The sequence below is a fragment of the Bactrocera neohumeralis genome, chromosome 3, assembly GCF_024586455.1.
Source record: "Bactrocera neohumeralis isolate Rockhampton chromosome 3, APGP_CSIRO_Bneo_wtdbg2-racon-allhic-juicebox.fasta_v2, whole genome shotgun sequence".
Classification (NCBI taxonomy): Eukaryota; Metazoa; Arthropoda; class Insecta; order Diptera; family Tephritidae; genus Bactrocera; species Bactrocera neohumeralis.
In genome coordinates this window covers 28,245,498-28,265,565 of record NC_065920.1, presented here as the reverse complement: position 1 = coordinate 28,265,565, position 20,068 = coordinate 28,245,498, and the positions used below count along the sequence as shown (strand labels likewise).

The 20,068-nt window shown below is 39.3% G+C and overlaps 5 protein-coding genes across 5 annotated transcripts in view; 2 read left to right on the top strand and 3 right to left on the bottom strand.

Annotated features, from left to right (window-relative positions):
* LOC126753259 (collagen alpha-5(IV) chain) overlaps positions 1–8,774 on the top strand; it is a 44,866-nt gene extending 36,092 nt beyond the window's left edge. Inside the window, exons 2-9 of the mRNA XM_050464530.1 lie at positions 2,241–2,435; positions 2,494–2,538; positions 2,690–4,449; positions 4,516–5,366; positions 5,423–7,334; positions 7,403–7,517; positions 7,587–7,810; positions 7,878–8,774. Coding sequence (XP_050320487.1) covers positions 2,241–2,435; positions 2,494–2,538; positions 2,690–4,449; positions 4,516–5,366; positions 5,423–7,334; positions 7,403–7,517; positions 7,587–7,810; positions 7,878–8,136 — 5,361 coding nt within the window. The 3' untranslated portion in view covers positions 8,137–8,774. The remainder of the gene's footprint in view (positions 1–2,240; positions 2,436–2,493; positions 2,539–2,689; positions 4,450–4,515; positions 5,367–5,422; positions 7,335–7,402; positions 7,518–7,586; positions 7,811–7,877) is intronic.
* Positions 8,775–9,417: 643 nt separating this feature from the next.
* Positions 9,418–10,646, bottom strand: LOC126753309 (thioredoxin reductase-like selenoprotein T homolog CG3887). Its single transcript, XM_050464662.1, has 3 exons — positions 10,405–10,646; positions 10,051–10,339; positions 9,418–9,979 (listed from the first exon to the last, which is right to left on the bottom strand). Exons 1-3 carry the CDS (start codon positions 10,566–10,568, stop codon positions 9,818–9,820), a joined length of 615 nt encoding a protein of 204 aa, XP_050320619.1. The 5' UTR covers positions 10,569–10,646; the 3' UTR covers positions 9,418–9,817.
* Positions 10,647–11,781: 1,135 nt separating this feature from the next.
* Positions 11,782–13,887, bottom strand: LOC126753274 (stress-induced-phosphoprotein 1). Its single transcript, XM_050464601.1, has 5 exons — positions 13,679–13,887; positions 13,307–13,589; positions 12,327–13,189; positions 12,025–12,257; positions 11,782–11,957 (listed from the first exon to the last, which is right to left on the bottom strand). Exons 1-5 carry the CDS (start codon positions 13,685–13,687, stop codon positions 11,885–11,887), a joined length of 1,461 nt encoding a protein of 486 aa, XP_050320558.1. The 5' UTR covers positions 13,688–13,887; the 3' UTR covers positions 11,782–11,884.
* Positions 13,888–14,242: 355 nt separating this feature from the next.
* Positions 14,243–15,526, top strand: LOC126753305 (splicing factor U2af 38 kDa subunit). Its single transcript, XM_050464650.1, has 4 exons — positions 14,243–14,400; positions 14,478–14,594; positions 14,658–15,167; positions 15,227–15,526. Exons 2-4 carry the CDS (start codon positions 14,551–14,553, stop codon positions 15,381–15,383), a joined length of 711 nt encoding a protein of 236 aa, XP_050320607.1. The 5' UTR covers positions 14,243–14,400; positions 14,478–14,550; the 3' UTR covers positions 15,384–15,526.
* Positions 15,517–16,097, bottom strand: LOC126753320 (protein PET117 homolog, mitochondrial). Its single transcript, XM_050464675.1, has 2 exons — positions 15,839–16,097; positions 15,517–15,732 (listed from the first exon to the last, which is right to left on the bottom strand). The coding sequence occupies exons 1-2, from the start codon at positions 15,928–15,930 to the stop codon at positions 15,567–15,569; spliced, it is 258 nt and encodes an 85-aa protein (XP_050320632.1). The 5' UTR covers positions 15,931–16,097; the 3' UTR covers positions 15,517–15,566.
* Between the last annotated feature and the right edge of the window lie 3,971 nt (positions 16,098–20,068).

Genomic DNA, 20,068 nt, shown 5'->3' with positions numbered 1-20,068 from the left:
TATGCTTAACATTATACATTAGGTTACATAGAAGGAAGCCTAGAACCGAGCCTTGCGGTTCTACTCGAAAAGGAGTAGCTCTTGTTGCCTTCATCAGCATCGAATAATAGTCGCCTGTTTTCAAAATAACTCTTAAGATATTGAGGAGCGCGTATGTCATGCAGAGCCTTGATTATGTTTGCCAACTTTGCTGAGTTGAAGACATTCTTCACATTCAGGGTGATCAGCGCTTAATATTTTTGGATATACAAGTCTTATGTCTTTGTTGCATATAATACAATACGACACCCAAAAGTGCATTATATATTCATATAGCTATATCTCTCTCTCTTAAGTGCTTGCTGTGCAAAAAACGTTCATGAATAGCAACGGCGCTATCAATTGTTTGCACCAACCAACACCAGCAGTTTAATATCAAAAAATACCTTAAATACTCGTAATACTTGCATAGAAACACAGGTATATTATGTATCACCATGTAACTAAGCAGAGCAATACACAAATTCTTAGCCAGTTGAGTACGAGCACAATTACCATAGAAGTTATAAGTAAATATGAACCTCGATAGAGCGCCAAGCATGAAATGATTTTAACAGTTAGTTAAGTAAAGAAATTATGAAATGGAATATAAATATTTTTAGGTGGAACGTTTGATATTCTCTTTTAATGATGAACACTTAATAAATACCAAACTAGTTCATTTATAACTAGTTGCTTGCTTTGTTGTGTGCCTGCAGGGCGATATACTCTAATGTAATAGGTTGTCAAAAAAGTCTTGCGGTATTTTCGCTAGTTGGCGCTGAAAGCGCGTAGTTCTAGTTTTATTCGTCGCATTGGGTCATGCTATACCTTTTTGGAAAGCTCATTTCACGCGCTAACGCGTGTTTGATTGATTGCCGTTTCTTTTAAGTCGTTCGTGAGTTATAGCGTCGCAAACATGGAGCAAAATAAAGAGAAAATACGGCATATTTTACAGTACTACTACGATAAAGGCAAAAATGCATCTCAAGTCGCCAATAAAATTAGTGCAGTTTATGGACCCGATACAGTTTCCATTTCCACTCAACAACGATGGTTTCAACGTTTTCGTTCTGGTGTAGAGGTGGTCGAAGATGCGCCACGCTCCGGAAGGCCTGTCGTCGAAAATTGCGATAAAATCGCTGAATTGGTCGAAAGAGACCGGCATAAGTCATCAAAAATTCATTTCAATTTCAATAAAAAAAAATTCAATAAAAATACCGCAAGACTTGTTTGACAAACCATTATATTATACAAACATATACATATACCATATACATACATAGTACATAGTACATACAAGTACATACTTAGACCGAGCAAGCGATCGACACAACAATAGCCGATGTAGTAAAGTTAAATCGTACAATAATTGCTAGTGCCGTTATAATCAGCGAAATTATCTCATTGCAGCGGAAATTGTGCAATTAAAGTGCAACTTTTAGATTCCTTTTGCTGCAAACCACATATTAGGGCATATGTATGTGTGGCGTTGCTCATTATAACATTTGAGTTTAACAATTGGCCTTCGTTGTACTGAAATTTTATTATTAATTTTTATTGGCAAAAAATTTATATAGTAATACTAGTAGATCCAACTACGTTGCGTTGACTATAGAAAATATTAAAAACTATTATAATAAGGTATTCAATAAGATGAATTTATTATTTATGAATAACGGCTTTGAAAAAGTGATATTCTAATACAAAATGTTCCGCTCTACAAAGGGGTCCATACGATTTTTTTTCACAAAGACATTCTTTCAAAAGTTATACGCAGTTGTAGTTATACAAGTATATCAAATCACCTGAGCAATCATACAAGCAATTTCTACATTTTGTGTTGCTCATACGACATGGTGTACTCTATATTTGGTGCCTAATTTTAATTTCGTATAACTTTCAAAGAAATGCTTTTATGACAAAAACTATTAAGATATTTTTTTAGAGCGGAAAATGTATTATAATATCATTTGGAGTTAAACAATTTATGGCAAAAGATAAAAAAATTCCATGTGAATTACATGGGAAAAGTAAAGTGATTTAAGAATTGATATGTTGGAGGGCCGTTCGACGAACGAATTACTCTAGATAGAGATTGTAATTCAGAATGTAATTCCTTTCAGTTATTTTTTGACATTCTATTATCACGATATATGCTATATCTTTTGCTAGTATTTATAGTATTTATTCAAATTGAAAATAATTTCGCTCATTTTTAGGAATCCGGAAAGAATTGCAATAATACGGTATGCGATTGTAAGGGTTTGAAGGGACGTCCAGGTGCCATCGGTTTGAAGGGCTATCCTGGTATTGAAGGTCCACCCGGAGATGTTGGTCCAATTGGACCGTTTGGTCGACGTGGTGAATATGGCGATCCAGGCGAATATGGCGAACAAGGCGAAAAGGGCCACCGAGTAAGTTGTGCATTTAAATATATTTATAATACTCATTAACAACAACATTATATTTTAGGGTGACATGGGTGAATTGGGTTTACCTGGTCGACATGGTATAACGGTAAGTACTACCTGCACTAACAACCGATGTACACAGTTCTAGAATACAACTAGGATACAACTTCAGTTTAGCAATCAAACTTGAAAACTATCATACATACTCGTAAATAGATTTGAATATATTTTGAGTAAAATTTTACATTTTTATGTAGGGCCCTGCTGGCGAAGACGGTCCTAAGGGCATCTCTGGAATTGATGGTTGTGATGGTAAACCTGGTCAGCAAGGTTTACCCGGTTCACCGGGCCTAAATGGTCAGCGTGGTCCAATAGGTAAACCTGGACCACCAGGACCTACAGGTGATGCTGGTGAAGGTGGTATCAATTCGAAAGGTACCAAAGGTAATCGAGGTGTCCAAGGTCCCGATGGTGTTGACGGTCAACCTGGATATATCGGCATGAAAGGTTACAAAGGCGATATTGGCTATCCTGGCATAGAGGGTTCAAAAGGTGAACAGGGCTTTAAAGGTTATAAGGGTGATATGGCAGAACCCGCGAATTTACTGCTTTTCGGTGAAGGTCAGCTCGGAGAAAAAGGTGAACCCGGAGATGGTGAAGAATCTCCACTAATTATTGGTGTAGCAATAAAAGGTTATAAGGGTGACCAGGGCCCTTTTGGAATGACGGGTATTACTGGTGCGACGGGTGAAACTGGCGAATTGGGTAATGATGGTTTACCTGGCCAAATTGGTGAAACTGGCGAACCGGGTGAACGTGGAAAACCTGGTAAAGCAGGTGAACCTGGTATTCCTGGTGAGAAAGGTGCTAAAGGTGCCCCTGGCTATAACGGTCTCGATGGTGAAGATGGTTTGAAAGGAGAAGTTGGTGATGACGGTTTCGATGGCTTTCCCGGTGAACAAGGTCCTACTGGTCCACCTGGTATTTATGATCCCAATTTGGATAAATCTTTTCCTGGACCACAAGGCCCTCAAGGTGATATCGGTCCACTGGGGAATCCAGGCCTTCCAGGCATACCCGGAAAGCAGGGTCGTCGCGGTCCATTTGGTCCTGCAGGCCCCCCCGGCGATAGAGGTTTAGATGGTTCACCCGGTCGTCGTGGTGTAAGTGTTATAGGAGATGATGGAGATTACGGTTATATGGGAGCCCCTGGACCTATGGGGCCTCCTGGTAATCCTGGCCTTACTGGACGACCAGGTCAAGTAGGACAACCCGGGTTAAACTTGATGGGCCCTAAAGGTTTCGCTGGAAGGTTAGGTCTACCCGCTCCAAATGGTTTCCGCGGAGATCGTGGTGAAGTTGGATTACCTGGCGATAAAGGTGAACCAGGTGATGGTGTCAATATTGTTGGTCCTCCTGGCTTTGAAGGTCCACCTGGTATACGTGGCCCACCGGGTGTCGATGGTAATCCTGGGTGGCCAGGTGAGTTCGGTGCTAAAGGTATTCGTGGTGACGATTGCGGTATATGTCCAGCTGGCCCCAAAGGCACGAAAGGTATCCCAGGTGATACGGGATACCCTGGTGTACATGGTGCACGTGGTCCTGTAGGCTTAACAGGTGAGCGTGGTCCGAAAGGTTGGCCTGGTAGTCCCGGACCACAAGGTCGAATAGGAATTCCTGGTCTTCCTGGAGCCAGTGGTGGTATGGGTCGTCCTGGAAATCCTGGCCGTCCCGGTTCTCAGTATCCAATTAATAACATCGAGAAACCAGAGAGAGGAGATCTTGGGGAAGCCGGCGAACGTGGTGAACAAGGTGTAACCGGTGATATCGGTTTCAATGGTAGACCTGGTATACGAGGATCCAAAGGCGAAACTGGACTACGAGGAGATTACGGTGATATGGGACGTCCAGGCAAAGACGGTTTTCCAGGAAGACCGGGTCGTGATGGTAAACGTGGTCTTGACGCTTCAATGCCCAAATTTTATTTGATCGGTGAATCTGGACGGGATGGTCGCATGTAAGCTATCTCAATAATTGACATTCTTTAATATTACAATTCTAAGTCATGCTTTCTATTTTTTAGAGGTGAACGTGGCGAACCAGGCAGTGAGGGACCAAAAGGTGATAAAGGTGAACCAAATCCCGGCCAAATATACGATAACAAAGGAGAAGTTGGCGATGTTGGTTTAATTGGTTTGGTTGGTGATAAGGGATTTAAGGGCTTAAAAGGCCAAAAAGGAATATATGGATTAACTGGCGACATTGGCTTGACTGGCCTTACAATTCAAGGTGAAGTAGGTGCAAAAGGATGGCCTGGATCTACTGGAGATTACGGATTACATGGAGTTTCTGGAAATCCTGGTCTGAATGGTTTACCTGGTCTAGATGGCTTAGTTGGCCTTAAAGGCTACCGTGGTGATCCCGGACGAAGTGTACTACCTGGAGAAATTGGACCCGATGGAAATCCAGGCATTAAAGGAGAACAGGGAGACATTGGGTGGCCTGGCAGTCCTGGGCCCGCTGGTGCACCAGGTATTAAGGGTGTGAAAGGTGCGAAAGGAGATTTCGGCGAATGGGGCATACAAGGTTTGCCTGGTAATAAAGGTCCACGTGGTGACTACTTGGTCGGTTATCCTGGTCGCGAAGGAGCTCCAGGTAGAGATGGAAGAACTGCTCCTCATGGAAGGAAAGGTGAAAAGGGTGTGACGGGTTCACTGGGATCTATAGGAGTACAAGGTGCTAAAGGTAGCATTGGATACCCAGGACTACGAGGTCGCTTTGGTGACCAAGGAAGGCCTGGAGAACCTGGACAAACCGGCAGCCCAGGTTGGGCTGGAATACCTGGTGAACAAGGAGATCGTGGTGATATCGGTTTCGACGGTAGAAACGGTGATAGAGGACCACGTGGTGCACTTGGAAACATGGGGCCGAAAGGTAGTTACAATTCTTTAACAAGTAGCAATATAAAACGTCATCTTATTTATTTCTAGGTCAATCTGGTGATGTTGGCCCAATCGGACGCCCTGGAGCTCCTGGAATTCCAGGCCAAAGAGGTGCCGTAGGAGATCGAGGTATACCCGGACGTATTGGCTCTAAGGGTAATGCAGCATACAGTGGCATTAAAGGTGAAATGGGCGATTCAGGTTTAAGAGGACTACCTGGAAATGATGGGCTTCCCGGTGTTCCGGGTGAACGAGGTCCTGTTGGCGACTCCCCAAGTGCATTAGATGGTCTACCAGGATTAAAAGGAGATGCTGGCATTCCCGGACGTTATGGTTTGAATGGCTTAAAAGGACAAAAAGGTGGGCAAGGAGACTTCGGCTTAATGGGACGTGTGGGGGAGCAAGGTGATAGGGGAGATATTGGATTAGCCGGATATCGTGGTCGCAATGGGCTACCTGGAAGAAAAGGTGTAATTGGAGAAGTTGGAATGACTGGTTTCGTAGGTGCAAAAGGTGAATCTGGTGATGCAGGTTACTTCGGCTTACCTGGTTTGGTTGGCGATAGGGGTGATGTCGGTGAGGCCGGAGCTATAGGAATTCAAGGTGAGCGAGGAGATGAAGGCTACCCGGGACGACCTGGTGTATTGCTACGTGGATTCGCAGAAAGAGGTGATAAGGGTGAACAAGGCTTCCAAGGCGCGCCAGGACCTATTGGTGCATATGGTCCCGACGGAGCCCCTGGTTATCCAGGCCCAAAAGGAGAACGTGGTGATATTGGCATAAGTGGAGCTGCTGGTCTGGATGGATATGCTGGTGTCAAAGGAGAAATGGGAGATAAAGGTTATCCCGGAGTAACTGGTCCAATCGCTTCATTTATCGAAAGAGGTGACAAAGGTGAGCCCGGCTATGATGGCTTCCCTGGACGCCCAGGTCGTTTGGGTCCTAAAGGTGCACCTGGCGAACAAGGCGAATATGGTGAAAATGGATTAATTGGTTTGCCAGGCATTTCTATAGTTGGACCGAAAGGTCAAACTGGAGATGCTGGTTACGCCGGCCCCCCAGGCCGTAATGGTTTGAATGGTAGGACCGGCCTTAAAGGAGAACGGGGTAATGATGGCAATCAAGGTGAACGTGGTGAAATAGGCTTTGCTATTCGTGGCAGAAATGGTGACGTGGGTGATATCGGTCTATTAGGAGCAAGCGGTAACGATGGACTTAAAGGTGAGCAAGGTGATCAAGGATATCCAGGACGTCCCGGACCGTTTGGTTTGCAAGGACCTCGGGGACCACAAGGTGATGCCGGTTGGAGTGGTGTTGATGGCTTGAATGGTCTTGAGGGTATCAAAGGTGAACCAGGAATTACATATGATTTTAGCTTTGCGCGTCCTGGTGATCGCGGCGAACGAGGTCTTGATGGTTTCAAAGGCCAAATGGGTGACATCGGTGAAATTGGTGAAGCTGGAAGCATAGGTCGTCGCGGCCTTAAGGGTTACCAAGGCGATCAAGGATTCATGGGTTCTATAGGTCTTGATGGTCCAAAAGGTGAGCAAGGAATGATCGGTTTGGAAGGTCCTCCTGGCCTTACCGGACGACCTGGCCCTCAAGGACCAGTTGGCGCACCTGCCCCACCACCACCATTACCAAAGAGTCGCGGTTTTGTATTTACTCGTCACTCACAATCAGTATCCATACCAGAATGCCCGATCAATACACATTTGTTATGGGAAGGTTACTCTCTTGCTGGAAATATTGGCAGCAGTATGGCCATTGGACAAGATCTGGGGCTGTCAGGTTCCTGTATGATGCGTTTTACAACAATGCCCTATATGTTCTGTGATGTAAATAACGTATGCAATTATGCGCAAAACAATGACGACAGCTTGTGGCTTTCCACTGCTGAACCAATGCCAATGAACATGGCACCGATACAATCTTTCGATCTGATGAAATTCATATCACGGTTGGTACAATATACCCAATATTTATTTTTTCTGTAACATTTTTAATTTATTAATTTATTTTTAATAGTTGTGTAGTCTGCGAAACGACAACGCGAATCATTGCACTACACAGTCAGAGCATGAGCATACCAGACTGCCCGAATGGCTGGGAAGAAATGTGGACCGGTTACAGTTATTTGATGGTAGGGAAATGCAAATCAAGAATTTATAAGATTTTTCCCATATTATTCCGATTCTATTCCCATAAATAGACTACAACTGATAACACTGGTGGTATTGGTCAGAGTTTGGTATCGCCCGGTTCTTGTCTAGAAAATTTCCGCACCAATCCGGTTATTGAATGTCATGGACACGGTCGCTGCAACTATTATGATCCTCTCGCTTCTTTCTGGTTGGCGGTAATTGAAGAACACGAACAGTGGTTACAGCCAAGGCAACAGACTTTAAAAGCAGACCAAACAAGCAAAGTAAGCCGGTAAGTATCCGTTATTGCAATGATGTGCAAAATATGTGAATATTCGAATGACTTCATAATTTTACAGTTGTACTGTTTGCCGTCGCAAGAATGAGTCTTATCTTCGACGTAGCTCGACCGTGAGCGCTACCGCAACCGAGTTCCGTCGTGGTCCAGAGTCACGCATTGTAGAACCATCGCCCATTCGTTACAGGCCATCGCCTTACCGACCGGTGAACCGACGTCCGGTACCAGGCGGTCGCCCCAGCTATTATGTGGGCTCGACAATAGATCGTAATCGCGCAAGTCGCATACGACGCCCCCGAGAAGACACGTACGCGCCGTAAATCCATAACTAACCGTGCTGCCATTCTCTTACAAAGAAAAATAGTTAGAAGCTTACTTTTTAATTAAAACAAAGTTTTTCATAAAATTAATTACTGCATAAAATAACAAGAATCAGAACTTGAGCATATAAATAATGAAAATATGTATGTATGTAACGTTTACGAATAAATCTTAGGTTATGTGAGAAATGCCTTTCAGTGCCATTGCGACAAAATAGGAAACTTTTGTGAAATCTTCCAACGTCCTTCTCTTTATTTTTTATATGTACTATCATTCATGCACATGGACATACTGAAACAAGTTTCTGACGATCTTATCCGGCGCATATGTTTCTAAGTATGCGTATATGGCAGTAGTGTCAGATTAGAAAAGTGTTGAAATGATTGCAGCACTTTAAAAAATAATTATGAAAAAAATCATAAGAAACGAAAAAAAATTAAATTTCGCACACCAAATACTGCCGAGCATGCGTTAATACTTTTTATAGAAAATATATTAAAATTGTTTAATTATAGTTTTTTGCAAATAAAACCAAATACAAGCCAAAATAATGTAACTTAACTATTTTACTATATAAAACCATTAATGTAAATAATTGTAAAGATGAAAAAATAAAAAAAAACAATATATTTTGTGAGCCGACGTGTTTAATCGCTTAAGAACTTATCCCAAACTGGCAAAACTAAAACATTTTCTGAGTAATCACTATGTGAACCTTAGTTCATTTAGCCATCTCTCTGTTTAAACGCGAACTAGAATGTTCGAGCAAGCAAATAATTGCACCAATATTGCGACATTGTTGTTTTTTGCAGATACTCAGCTGACCCTGAGCTTACATATTTATGTATATTTGCAACATATTTGCGTCGAACATGATGCCTTGCTATACTGCCGCAGTGATTGAGAATCGAACATTTTCCTAGTACCTCATCGATCTGAAATTGTTCATGCGGCCATTTCTCCCCAAGAAGCTGCTCATTTGTCGGAAAAGATATCTTATAAAAATTTGGCATGCGTTATTATCTGAAGCAACCATACAATCTCTAAACAAATTGTTGAGATCAGGCCACTATAGCATATAGCTGCCATACAAACTGAAGTATTAAAATCTAGTTCTTGTATGGAACCTCTGGTATCTGCAGCCGAAACTAGCGTTTTTTCTTGTTCAAATTATATATCACCGATGATTTCGAAATAAAATCGAAGTTAAGCGAACTCGGCTTCCCACACTTTTTGAATTACTTGTTTATGCTTCTAATACTAAAGTAATATTTGACAAATAAGTTTTTTATAGTTTATTTAGGTAATTTATTTAGGTATTTGCAAATTTTGTTGACACTTCACAACGGCCAAAATCTGGATATAACTACAAAATGACAAGTACGTAGTTGAACTTAAAAGCAAACATAGAGACATCTAAACTTAAATTAAACGAACTTATCTTGGGTACGACTTCATTGTTAATATTTGCTTATGGTATTTAACAATCCCCCACCAGTCAATACTAATTTATCAACAAGTCTATTTTATAAATTCTGCAAAACTAACTAAAACTCTCAGCACTCCCCACAATCGAATCTAAATATAGAAACATACTTAAAATACTCCATGTTCGGTTTCGTAGTTACTCTCATAGTTGAGCTAAGTTCGTATGTGTTGCGCGTAGGCATGGTCTAATTATTATTTAACAAAGTCTGGATTCTCTTGAATTGTTTCTGTGAATTGTAGTTGATTGTCTATAATCTGAAAGAGTTCTTGAGGCGCAGGTATACGTCCTGTCTGCAATTTAGACCATACCGGCACATCATTGAGGGAGATTTCAAACGCTCCAGAAGCCACAAGCTGCAAAAAAAAGTCGAAAGAAACAATGAAACAATCAAAAATACGTCTAAACATTTTTAATGTATGCTTACCTGTCCCTCAAGCATATTCCCTACGAAAAATACCATCATGCAGGCGTACAATTTATTATCAAGCAAATGCTGCCACCAACTCGGAATTCGTTGCCCAAATACACCGAAAACATCAAACGAGGAAACAATCACTACGATAAAGAGGATTTTTGCAGCAAATACGATTCGCGATAGGTACATGTTGAAGCCGGGTGGATCATAATTGCCCCCGTTTACCGTAATCTGTGGATACCTTTCCGACAAAATGTTAACATAATCCTCAAAAGCTTTGCGATAACCACACGAGTAACTAAAACATACAATATAATAATATATCTTATCAAGCACAAAGGTCTCTTAAGGTTAATATATTACCAGTATAAAAATGTCATTGTGGGCCCTCCAACATTTTGACCAAATTTTGTAGCGGGTATTTCTTTTTCTGCTGCATCTACACCAAAATTTATATTCCCCACCAAGAATAAACAAACAACGATGCAAACTCCTAGCGTTATATTTTTTCCAATGACCATTGCCATCTTATTATGAAATTAACAATTATTTCACTTCCAATTAAATTCCGCACCTTCGTCACTTTTGATTGTAATTGGGGATGTTAAAATACCTCATGTCGATATATCAGCAAAGAGCATTACTTTGTAATCGATTGAAAATTTATCGACTATTTAATTGACATTTATTCGACTTTCATACCCTATACAATTTTGAATATTCTTAAAATCCCTTCGTTTGCTGAACCAACTATTTTGTAGTGTTCCTAAAATAGTGTTGACATCAGGACCTACGGATTTTACTGTAAAATTCCAAATAAATTGTGAAACGAAATTGTCGTTTTTTCCATTTATATATTTTAGTCGGCGAGCTCAAAATGATAAGAGGTTTTAACTCTAACATAATATAATAGGATGTATAAATTATTCGTTAAAATTCATCTACACATTAATTCGCAAAGTAAACATTAAAAGCAGGTATTTAATAAGATTTACCAGCATAATGGCTAAATAACAAAATATGATTCAAACGACTAATTAGTTAACAATGATGATTAATTTATTAGAGATAAATCAATTTCGCCAATTCCCATGTTATAAACCAATTCCGGCTATCACTGTGACGGTACTTTTCATGTAAATTAACAGGTACATAAAGCCTATGGCATATGTATAAAGTCAGTACGGATTTTACTCGCGTTTCCTTTCAACAGCTGTCAATTTATAATGCTTCTACACCGTTCCTTTGGTACAAATAATTCTATATAAGTATATCCCATACAAACCATTGAAAGTATATTCCTTAATTATGCCGATTATATTTGTATGAAAAAAAGCATTTATTTATTTTTGAGTCGGTATAATTACTGATAATATCAACTTCAACCACTCAAATTCATATACTGTAAACATTTATTTTAATTTAGCACCCACAAAAGCGCAAGTATACATCTCTTTATTTCAATTTAAGAAATTACATTTTTGCTCAATTACTTAATTAAAAACTAAACGATTATATTATTTTATAAAGTAAGAAAACTCAGGAATCCACACACGCCATGTAAAAAATAAATCTAAAACTGATTTGCATAGACTTTTTTAATATGAGGAAGATTATTTAAAATTATGAAAAAGCATAAGAGCTACATCATCTCTTGTATATTTAATTATATATATATATATATATGTGTATTATGTTTTAATATTGAGGAGGACGTGGAAATGTGTCGTTTTTTTATTGGTGCAACTCTTTAAACGCTTTCAATTCTACGTACGTTAACTTCTGTCAGTTAGGTTTTAGTTTTTATTTCGCTTGTTCGTAATTCTGTTGAAGAATTTATTTTTTAATGAATTTGAACGATTCCCGCTTCAATCAGCTTCATTATTTTATCAGCTATCGCCGGGTTTTGGAGATGTCTAAAAATGCGAAACATAAATATTATAAACGAAATGAAAAACTTTTAAATTAATTTATAAAACTTACTCTTTAGCCGCTTTCGGGTCGGTTTGCATTTGATCCAGAATAACGCGCATTGCTGGATCCTTTAGAATTTGTTGTACCTCTGGGTCTCCTAAAGCGTTCTTCATCACATCCTCAGGACTACGTTGATACGAAATCGAACACTGGCGGTAACCTTCGAGCGCTTCAGCGTTTTGTGGATCGATTTCTAAGGCTTTGAGGTAAGCTGACGAAGCTTTTGAAGATTTTTGCATACCCTATGGGATTGTTAAAAATGTAATCATAAAAATTATTATTAATATTATATACATTGAATGACAACAAACCTGTAAAATTTTGCCCTTTCGAATGTAACCTTTGATAAACTTGTCATCCAATTTTATGCAAGTTTCACAATCCTTCAGTCCCAGATCAAAAGCAGCCAACTTGGTGTAACAAGCGGCACGATTGCTGTACAATTTCGGATCATCGGGATTACGTTTGATAGCTTCTGAGTAATGTTTTACAGCATTACTATAGTCACCCTTCTTGAAGAATTCATTTCCCTTTTCTTTTTCAACCTCAGCTAATTCAGGGTTAATATAAGCGCGCCTCTCTTCCTCCTTAATTTTCGCTTCCACTTCACTGAGCGAAGTCTTAATCTCAGGAGTACGATGTTCAGACATGGCCTTTTCGAAATACACTTTCGCTTGCTTATAGTCCTGCATTTTACGGTATGAATTGCCGATACGCGCCAGCGCTTTAGCAATTAATTTGAAATCCGCACGGTTTTCTCGACCAATTTCAATGCCCATTTCGCATTCTTTTATGCACTCGTTATATTGTTTACGTTCAAAATAAACGGCTGCTATGTTATTGTAAAAAGTTATATCTGTAGGATCGTGCTCCAAAGCAGCTTGGTAATGTTTCAGTGCTGTTTCAAAATCTTTCTTTTTGTAAGCAGCATTACCAGCCTCCTTTTCTTTCTTTGCAAAATACTTTTTGCGTTCATCTTCGTTCATGTCATCCACATTCGGCTCTGCAGGTTTGGGGGGTTCAGCTGGCTTAGGCTCAGGAGCCTTGGGTGGCGGTGTCTGTGGGTCCACATCCATGGGTGTTGGAAAACGCCCCGACATCGCCTGTAGTACAGTGGCAGTGACTTCTTGAATACCTTGTTGCAATACCGCATTTTGAGGATCATGTTTTAAACCTGCGGTAAATATTAATCGATAACTTTAATTTTTTCTAGCATACTACCAGTGTAAACAAGAGCCGGTTAATTATAACCACATACCCCTACTACATTATGACTCAGTCTGCCACTTACCTTCCTCATAAGCTTCCATAGCAGCCCGATAATTTTTCAGGCCTGCGGCTGCTGCACCTTTACGTGAGTAGCCCTTTGGCCATGTTGGGTTCAAGGATATTGTTTTCTCAGCATCCTCTAAGGCTTTATCATATTTACAGGCCTTCGCATATGCAGCAGATCTGTTGCTGTACAACACATGATTTTTATTATCTAAATTAATGGCTTCAGTGTACGCTGCAATAGCTTCATCAAAATTATCTGCATTAAGTGCACGATTTCCTCTTTCCTTAAGTTCATTCACCTAAACAGAATTATAAGAACAATGATGAGTATTCACATTATCATTTATAAATAAAATCACTTTAATCTTTTTAATGGTGATTAAATTACCTTTTCCATTTCAGATATTACTAATTTCTACTTTAAATCCTTCGCAATTCAGTAACACCACAAAACTATATATCAATATATTCGTTTTATGCAATTTTAGTATTTCACTTGAAAAACGTGCTGCTTTTAATTTCGAAGCCTTTTGTATTCTGCGAATATGAACTTGGGAGTATTCTAGAAGTTAAAAGAAACACACCGAAATTATAAATGGCAGTAAAAATTTTATGCCAGTGTTGCAACTGTCTGACTACTTCAAGTTGTCATTTAAAATCCAGCTTTCGACTTACTCAATATAATACAATAATTATTTATATATTTTGGTTTTAGTATGTTTTATTGCACTAAAAATATATTTTATAAAATGCAATTCAATTGATTAGGAAGTTTCGGGTATTCAGGTGTACATGTTTTCAAACATTCAAACATTCAAACATTTTCAAATATTTAAACTATATTAGATAATTAAAAAAAATAGTTAGTAATTATATATAATAAATATTTGTAATCCATTTACTAATATATATTCAAACATAATATCACGTACCATTATTAACAACAAGGTTTTGTTAAAATTTCGTAAAATACTATTTAAAACTTGGCACGAGTTTGTTAATTTGCAACACTGTTTTGGCGTCAGTATTACCAACCTTTAAATACAACTCCGAAAGATTCACAAGTAATATTGACATTTGTCAAAAGCCGATGAAGCGGCCATATAAAAAGTAAGTTTTATTTTATAAATTATCATTTGTTAATGTATCATAAACTGTGAAAGTAAAACAAAAAATATAATTTTTAGAAATAGGTTGTTCAACGTAAAAATTGGGCTCAATTATTGAAGCGAAGCTATTTAGGAAGGGAAGTATACAAGCATGGCTGAATATCTGGCGTCCATTTTCGGCACCGAAAAGGATAAGTGAGTATGACCATGTTTATGAAGTGAATCAAGTTTATTTTTAATTTTGTGTTCTTGTTGCAGAGTAAATTGTTCATTTTACTTCAAAATCGGTGCATGCCGCCATGGCGACCGTTGTTCACGTATTCATAATAAGCCAACGTTTTCGCAAACCGTGCTACTCCAAAATCTTTATGTAAATCCCCAGAACTCGGCCAAGTCGGCCGATGGATCACATTTAGTAGCGAATGTTTCGGATGAAGAAATGCAGGAACATTATGATAACTTCTTTGAAGATGTTTTTGTAGAGTGTGAAGATAAGTATGGCGAAATCGAAGAGATGAATGTTTGCGATAATTTAGGAGATCACCTGGTTGGTAACGTGTACATTAAATTTCGTCATGAACAAGATGCTGAAAAGGCGGCGAATGATTTGAATAATCGTTGGTTCGGCGGGAGACCGGTATATTCAGAGTTATCACCTGTTACTGACTTCCGCGAAGCTTGTTGCCGTCAATATGAGATGGGCGAATGTACACGTTCCGGGTTTTGCAATTTCATGCATTTGAAACCAATTTCAAGAGAACTGCGAAGGTAAAATATTAAAATAAAATATTAAATAGCCAATAAATATATAAAATTTATATTTTCAGATATCTTTACTCTCGTCGGCGACGATCACGTTCCCGTTCACGTTCCCCACGTCGTCGTCGTTCTCGTTCACGCGATCGACGCCGTTCACGAAGTCGGGAAGGTCGCGGTGGCGGTGGCGGTGGCGGTAGTGGTGACGGTCGAAAAGGACGCTATTGAACGAGAAATGCACCAATTTTGTTGTAATGTTTTTAGATTTCGAAGTGAAGTGGCGGGAAGCTGCTTTTATCATCCAGATGATATCCTCTTTTTCACTATGCATTCAGTCAAATTAATCTAATAAAAACGACGATTTCCTAGAACTAACTCTTTTTATTGATAATGTAATCTATATTAACATATTTATTGTATATTAGAATTCTGATTAATTTCCGGGTGTTGTTCTGTGCTTTCCATATCCTTCAGTTGCTTTGTTAAGTCGATTTGCTTTTGCAGGAGATATGTATTCTCGGTTTTGCGACGTTGTTGACGCTCGATATCGCGGACGACGCCTTCATGGAGGCGGGCACTGTTAAAACAAAACATTAAACATATTACAAAATTAAATTCGATTATGTACAATTACATATAAATATATGCTTCATATATTCGCAAGCGGTCGTAATCACACTTACCGGTCGCTGCTCTGTTTGTAGTGTACATAACCAATAACACTCGCCGAAAAGCCAACGGAAAGAGCTAAAGCTATTTTAGCACCAGCGGACATTTTGACCTTAATTTAATTCAATGCAGATTTTTATTTGGTTATTGGAACGGATAATTTTGAATAAGAAAACGCCTCAATAGAAAAAATAAATTGTAAGAGACTTGGTTGGAAAAAAGTTGAAGGTATGCTTCAAAACAAAAGTCAGCTGTAAGTGTTGCCTACCTAACCATGCTTCTGTGTGATTACAGAAAAGGGGGAAATTTTAAGGCGCGCAATGGAGCAGAGGTGGTTTTTTTTATACCCTTAACAAAGTATATTAAGTTTGTAATGGATAACACCCTGAAAAAAACGTCGAATACTTTCTTAAGTATATTATATATAAGCGATTGGCATTTAGCCATGTCAGACAAAGGTGGGATAGAGGAGGAAGATAAAATAGTTTGCTTTTGAAATGGCTCGTTTGTTTGACGGTGGGCTTTAATCTTTCACACAGTATGATTGATGGAACCTTATATGCGATGTTGAGGAGGCTTATCCTACGGTCTCACTCTCTGATGCATGCTCCTTATCAGTTCTCCGTCACCGTACTTGAATAGCTCGTCCGGCAGTCCATAGGCCTCGCCGCTTTGTGGTTCTTCAGGCGAGTAATTGCTATTCGAACATCTTCATGTACGGGGAATGGAACATCTGCTGGTGTTATGCTTTCACTGCAATTTAACAGACTGGAAAAGTGTTCCCTCCATAATTTTAGTGTGCTCTGGGCAATTGTCACTATGACTCGTACGTGTTGTAGCGTTCCGAGGTAGGCAATCTGTTTTCTATCCATTGCGGCACGGCACTCCTCATGGTACCAGCTGTTCTTTTGCCTTTTCCGAAAACCAATGGTTTCGTTCGCAGCTGTACGTAAGGAGTTTGAAATGTCGTCCCATGGTCCTTTTATACCGATTTGCTGATGAGTGCTCTCATCAGTACAAGTGCAAGTCAGCAGAAAATCGTTCATCTGTCTGTTGTAATTGCAGCCTTTCGACGTCGAACCTTCCTTGAGTTTGTTGACGTCAGTTTTTTGTTGCACAGAGGCGGGTGCGTATCTTGGCTGAGCGTACGCACGTCTAAAACACTAGAGTCTTCCGTCAATCACAACATGATTGATTTGGTTGGTGACTTTTCGATCCGGAGACAGCCAGGTAGCTTGATGAATTTTCATATGCTGGAATCTAGTACTACAGATAACCATATTTCATGCCCCGGCGAAGTCGATCATCATGGAGTCTAAGTTTACTGACCGTTTTGCGAAAAATACCTTCATTGCCTCCCTCTGGTGTTTAAGTCGCCAAGAATGATTTTGACATCGTGGCGAAGGCAGCTCTCATAGGTGTGCTCCTAGCGCTCATAGAAGAAATCTTTGATCACATCGTCCTTCTCTTCCTTCGGGGCGTGGCGCAAATCAGCTATATTTTGAAGAACTTCGCTTTGATGCGGATTGTGGCTTTACGTTCATCCACCGTGTTGAAAGCCAGGACTCGGCGACGGAGTCTCTCTCCTATCATGAGTCCCTTACCGAATTTGCGCTTCTTTCCTATGGCCACTCTTTATCGTTCGTACTGTGTGAATTATTAAAGTGGATTGAATCTTATCAGTGCGGCTTTAGGTCTGGAAAATCAACAACCGACCAGATATTCAACATGCGCAGAAGATCGACGACGATGGCTGTGTAAAGTGACGTTGAGCAATACCAAAAGCTCCGTCAGGAACGGGAAGGATCTCTCCAAGCCGTTCGATACCAAACGAGTTTCAGACAAGACGGCTCCCTATCGTGCGACTTCTTCAATCTACTGCTGGATAAAATAATTCGAGCTGCAGAGCTGAATCGAGAAGGCACAATCTTCTATATGAGTATAGAGCTGCTGGCCTACGACTATGATATTGATATAATTAGTCTCAATAACCGCAACGTTAGTTCTGCTTTCTCCAGACTGGATAAAGAAGCGAAGAGTATGGGTCTGGTTGTGAACGGGGTCAAGACGAAATATCTCTTCTCATCAAACAAACAGTTATCGCGTTCGTGACTTCACTCGCATGTCTGTTGACAGTCATAACTTTAAATTTATAGATAATTTCGTATACCTTGGAATCAGCATCAACACCACCAACAATATCAACCTTGAAATCCAAGGTATAAGCACTCTTCCCAACAGGTGCTACTTTAGAATGAGTAGGTAATTAAAAAGTAAAGTCTTCTCGCGACAAACAAAGACCAAATTCTACAAGTCGCTCATCATCCCCGTCCTGCTATATGGTGCAGAGGCATGGACGATGACAGCATCTGATGAGTGGGCGGATGAAAATACTCCAGCTCTGAGAGTATTCGCTAGGGGAACCAGAGGAAGAGGAAGACCTTCACTCCGTTGGAAAGATCAGGTGGAGAAGGATTTGGCTTTGCTTGGAATCTCCAATTGGCGCCACTTTGCGAAAAGAAGAAACGACTGACGCGCTGTTGTTAACCCGGCTATACCCGCGTAATCGGTGCCTACGCCAGTAAAGAAGAAGAAATTCATATTGCTTACGCACTTTGGTATCTATGTAGTTGACAATTTTATTTACTTTTGACAATACCTGACACGTAACCACTTTCCTAATTAAATAGCTACTCCAAGAAATGCGTGCGTTGCGTGCTGGTTCACCTAAATGTGGATAGAGGTCAATGCAATGTGGAGTTGATTATTGATATTTTTTACTTTGAAATTATTAGGTTGTGCTTGGTTAAGTTCTATTAAACATTACTGGAAGTAATAATAATCAAAGAATATTTTAAAAATGTAACCCATAAGTATTAAGGAAAAGACGGTTGGCACCAAATCCGAATTCCAATAAGCACACAGTTCTTATTTATTGACACTTTTCCAATAAGCAATAAATTTTGAAACTAAGAGACACTAGGAAACTTTGTTCGCAGTAACTCGTGCTCGGAAGTGTTGCGATGAGGACACACGAAGGACACCGAGTTGCTGGTGCTCGTGTAACATTTTTTGTGTTCTTCTAGGTAACAGTTCGTTTAATAATATATGTATCTAATATACCGTTAACATCGACATATTTACATATGTGCCAACAGACATGCAGAATATACCTTTGTTTGATAATACATTTACTGATTTCGTATAAGCAACCATTTGATAAAAATATAATAGTAGATCATTTACCTTAACATATAATTATAATAAGCAATTATCACTTCTCAAATTGCGTATATATAAAATATATACTTATATATGAAATTAATATCAACTGATAAGCTTGACCGATGGTGATGAACACAACCATAAACAGCACATTAGCGAATAAAGTAAGTAAGGAAGAGCTAAGTTCGTGTGCAGCCGAACACTTAATACATTCGTTGGCGAAAGATCTTATGGAAGAAATGCTGAAAATTTTTTTAACCTCATATGCCTTTCCTACCAAATTCGAAATATCCGGAAATCATTTATTCGCGTCGTTATTTTCAAGTATATAATTCTTCATCTATCTTGATTAGTTTTCGGCCTGCAAATAGCTGTTAAGGTAACCAAATTGCTATACTCTTTGCAGCATGTTGAGAGAGTATAAAAGTTCTAGTATGAAAAAGTATGACATATATGATGCTCTCGTTGCAATTCTAACCAAAAATATATACATACTAGTAAATGTTGGAAATATCCGAGACTATCTTCAATGAATTGCTTAAGGTTGCTAATTCAGCAAATCTTATTTATGAGAAAAAAGAAAACGAATTAAAAGCCAGTGATATACGATGGCATGGACAAAGGCAGTTGCTTCTTTTTATTACTGTTGTGGAGTATCCGTGACGTTACGCACTCTGAATAGGGTTTCACTCAATAATTTTAGAACTAGAGACCACGACAATTTCGTTCCGTTGAATATCCATTGGTTTGTTGTTCTTGTTTACCAAATAACCCAATAACTATGTTTAGGGTTTCATTGGTTTCCTCGTGTAAAAAACAACTTTTTTTCAACAATTTTTTCTCATATAAAAATTAAATATGTATTTTATTAAATGTTTTTTATTATTTCAAACATACACTACTAACAAAGAAATTCTGAAAATTTTAGAAAATAATACTTTAAACTCGACTATTGCGACGCCATTTCTGGCGACCCTTTGGAAAAAAGATGCGCCCGAGTTGGCAGTATGACTCTTTAC

Excerpts from the sequence above, each read along its gene's own strand:
- LOC126753305 (XM_050464650.1), top strand. The coding sequence starts at position 14,551 with ATGGCTGAATATCTGGCGTCCATTTTCGGCACCGAAAAGGATAA. Across the intron at positions 14,595-14,657 it reads TTCGGCACCGAAAAGGATAA|AGTAAATTGTTCATTTTACT; the intron begins GTGAGTATGACC and ends TTCTTGTTGCAG. Across the intron at positions 15,168-15,226 it reads ATTTCAAGAGAACTGCGAAG|ATATCTTTACTCTCGTCGGC; the intron begins GTAAAATATTAA and ends TTATATTTTCAG.
- LOC126753309 (XM_050464662.1), bottom strand. The coding sequence starts at position 10,568 with ATGGCAATGGTCATTGGAAAAAATATAACGCTAGGAGTTTGCATCGTT. Across the intron at positions 10,340-10,404 it reads ACAATGACATTTTTATACTG|TTACTCGTGTGGTTATCGCA; the intron begins GTAATATATTAA and ends TGTATGTTTTAG. Across the intron at positions 9,980-10,050 it reads GGAATATGCTTGAGGGACAG|CTTGTGGCTTCTGGAGCGTT; the intron begins GTAAGCATACAT and ends TTTTTTTTGCAG.
- LOC126753274 (XM_050464601.1), bottom strand. Across the intron at positions 13,190-13,306 it reads TATGGAAGCTTATGAGGAAG|GTTTAAAACATGATCCTCAA; the intron begins GTAAGTGGCAGA and ends TATTTACCGCAG. Across the intron at positions 11,958-12,024 it reads GACCCGAAAGCGGCTAAAGA|ACATCTCCAAAACCCGGCGA; the intron begins GTAAGTTTTATA and ends TCGCATTTTTAG.
- LOC126753320 (XM_050464675.1), bottom strand. The coding sequence starts at position 15,930 with ATGTCCGCTGGTGCTAAAATAGCTTTAGCTCTTTCCGTTGGCTTTTCG. Across the intron at positions 15,733-15,838 it reads TACAAACAGAGCAGCGACCG|TGCCCGCCTCCATGAAGGCG; the intron begins GTAAGTGTGATT and ends TTGTTTTAACAG.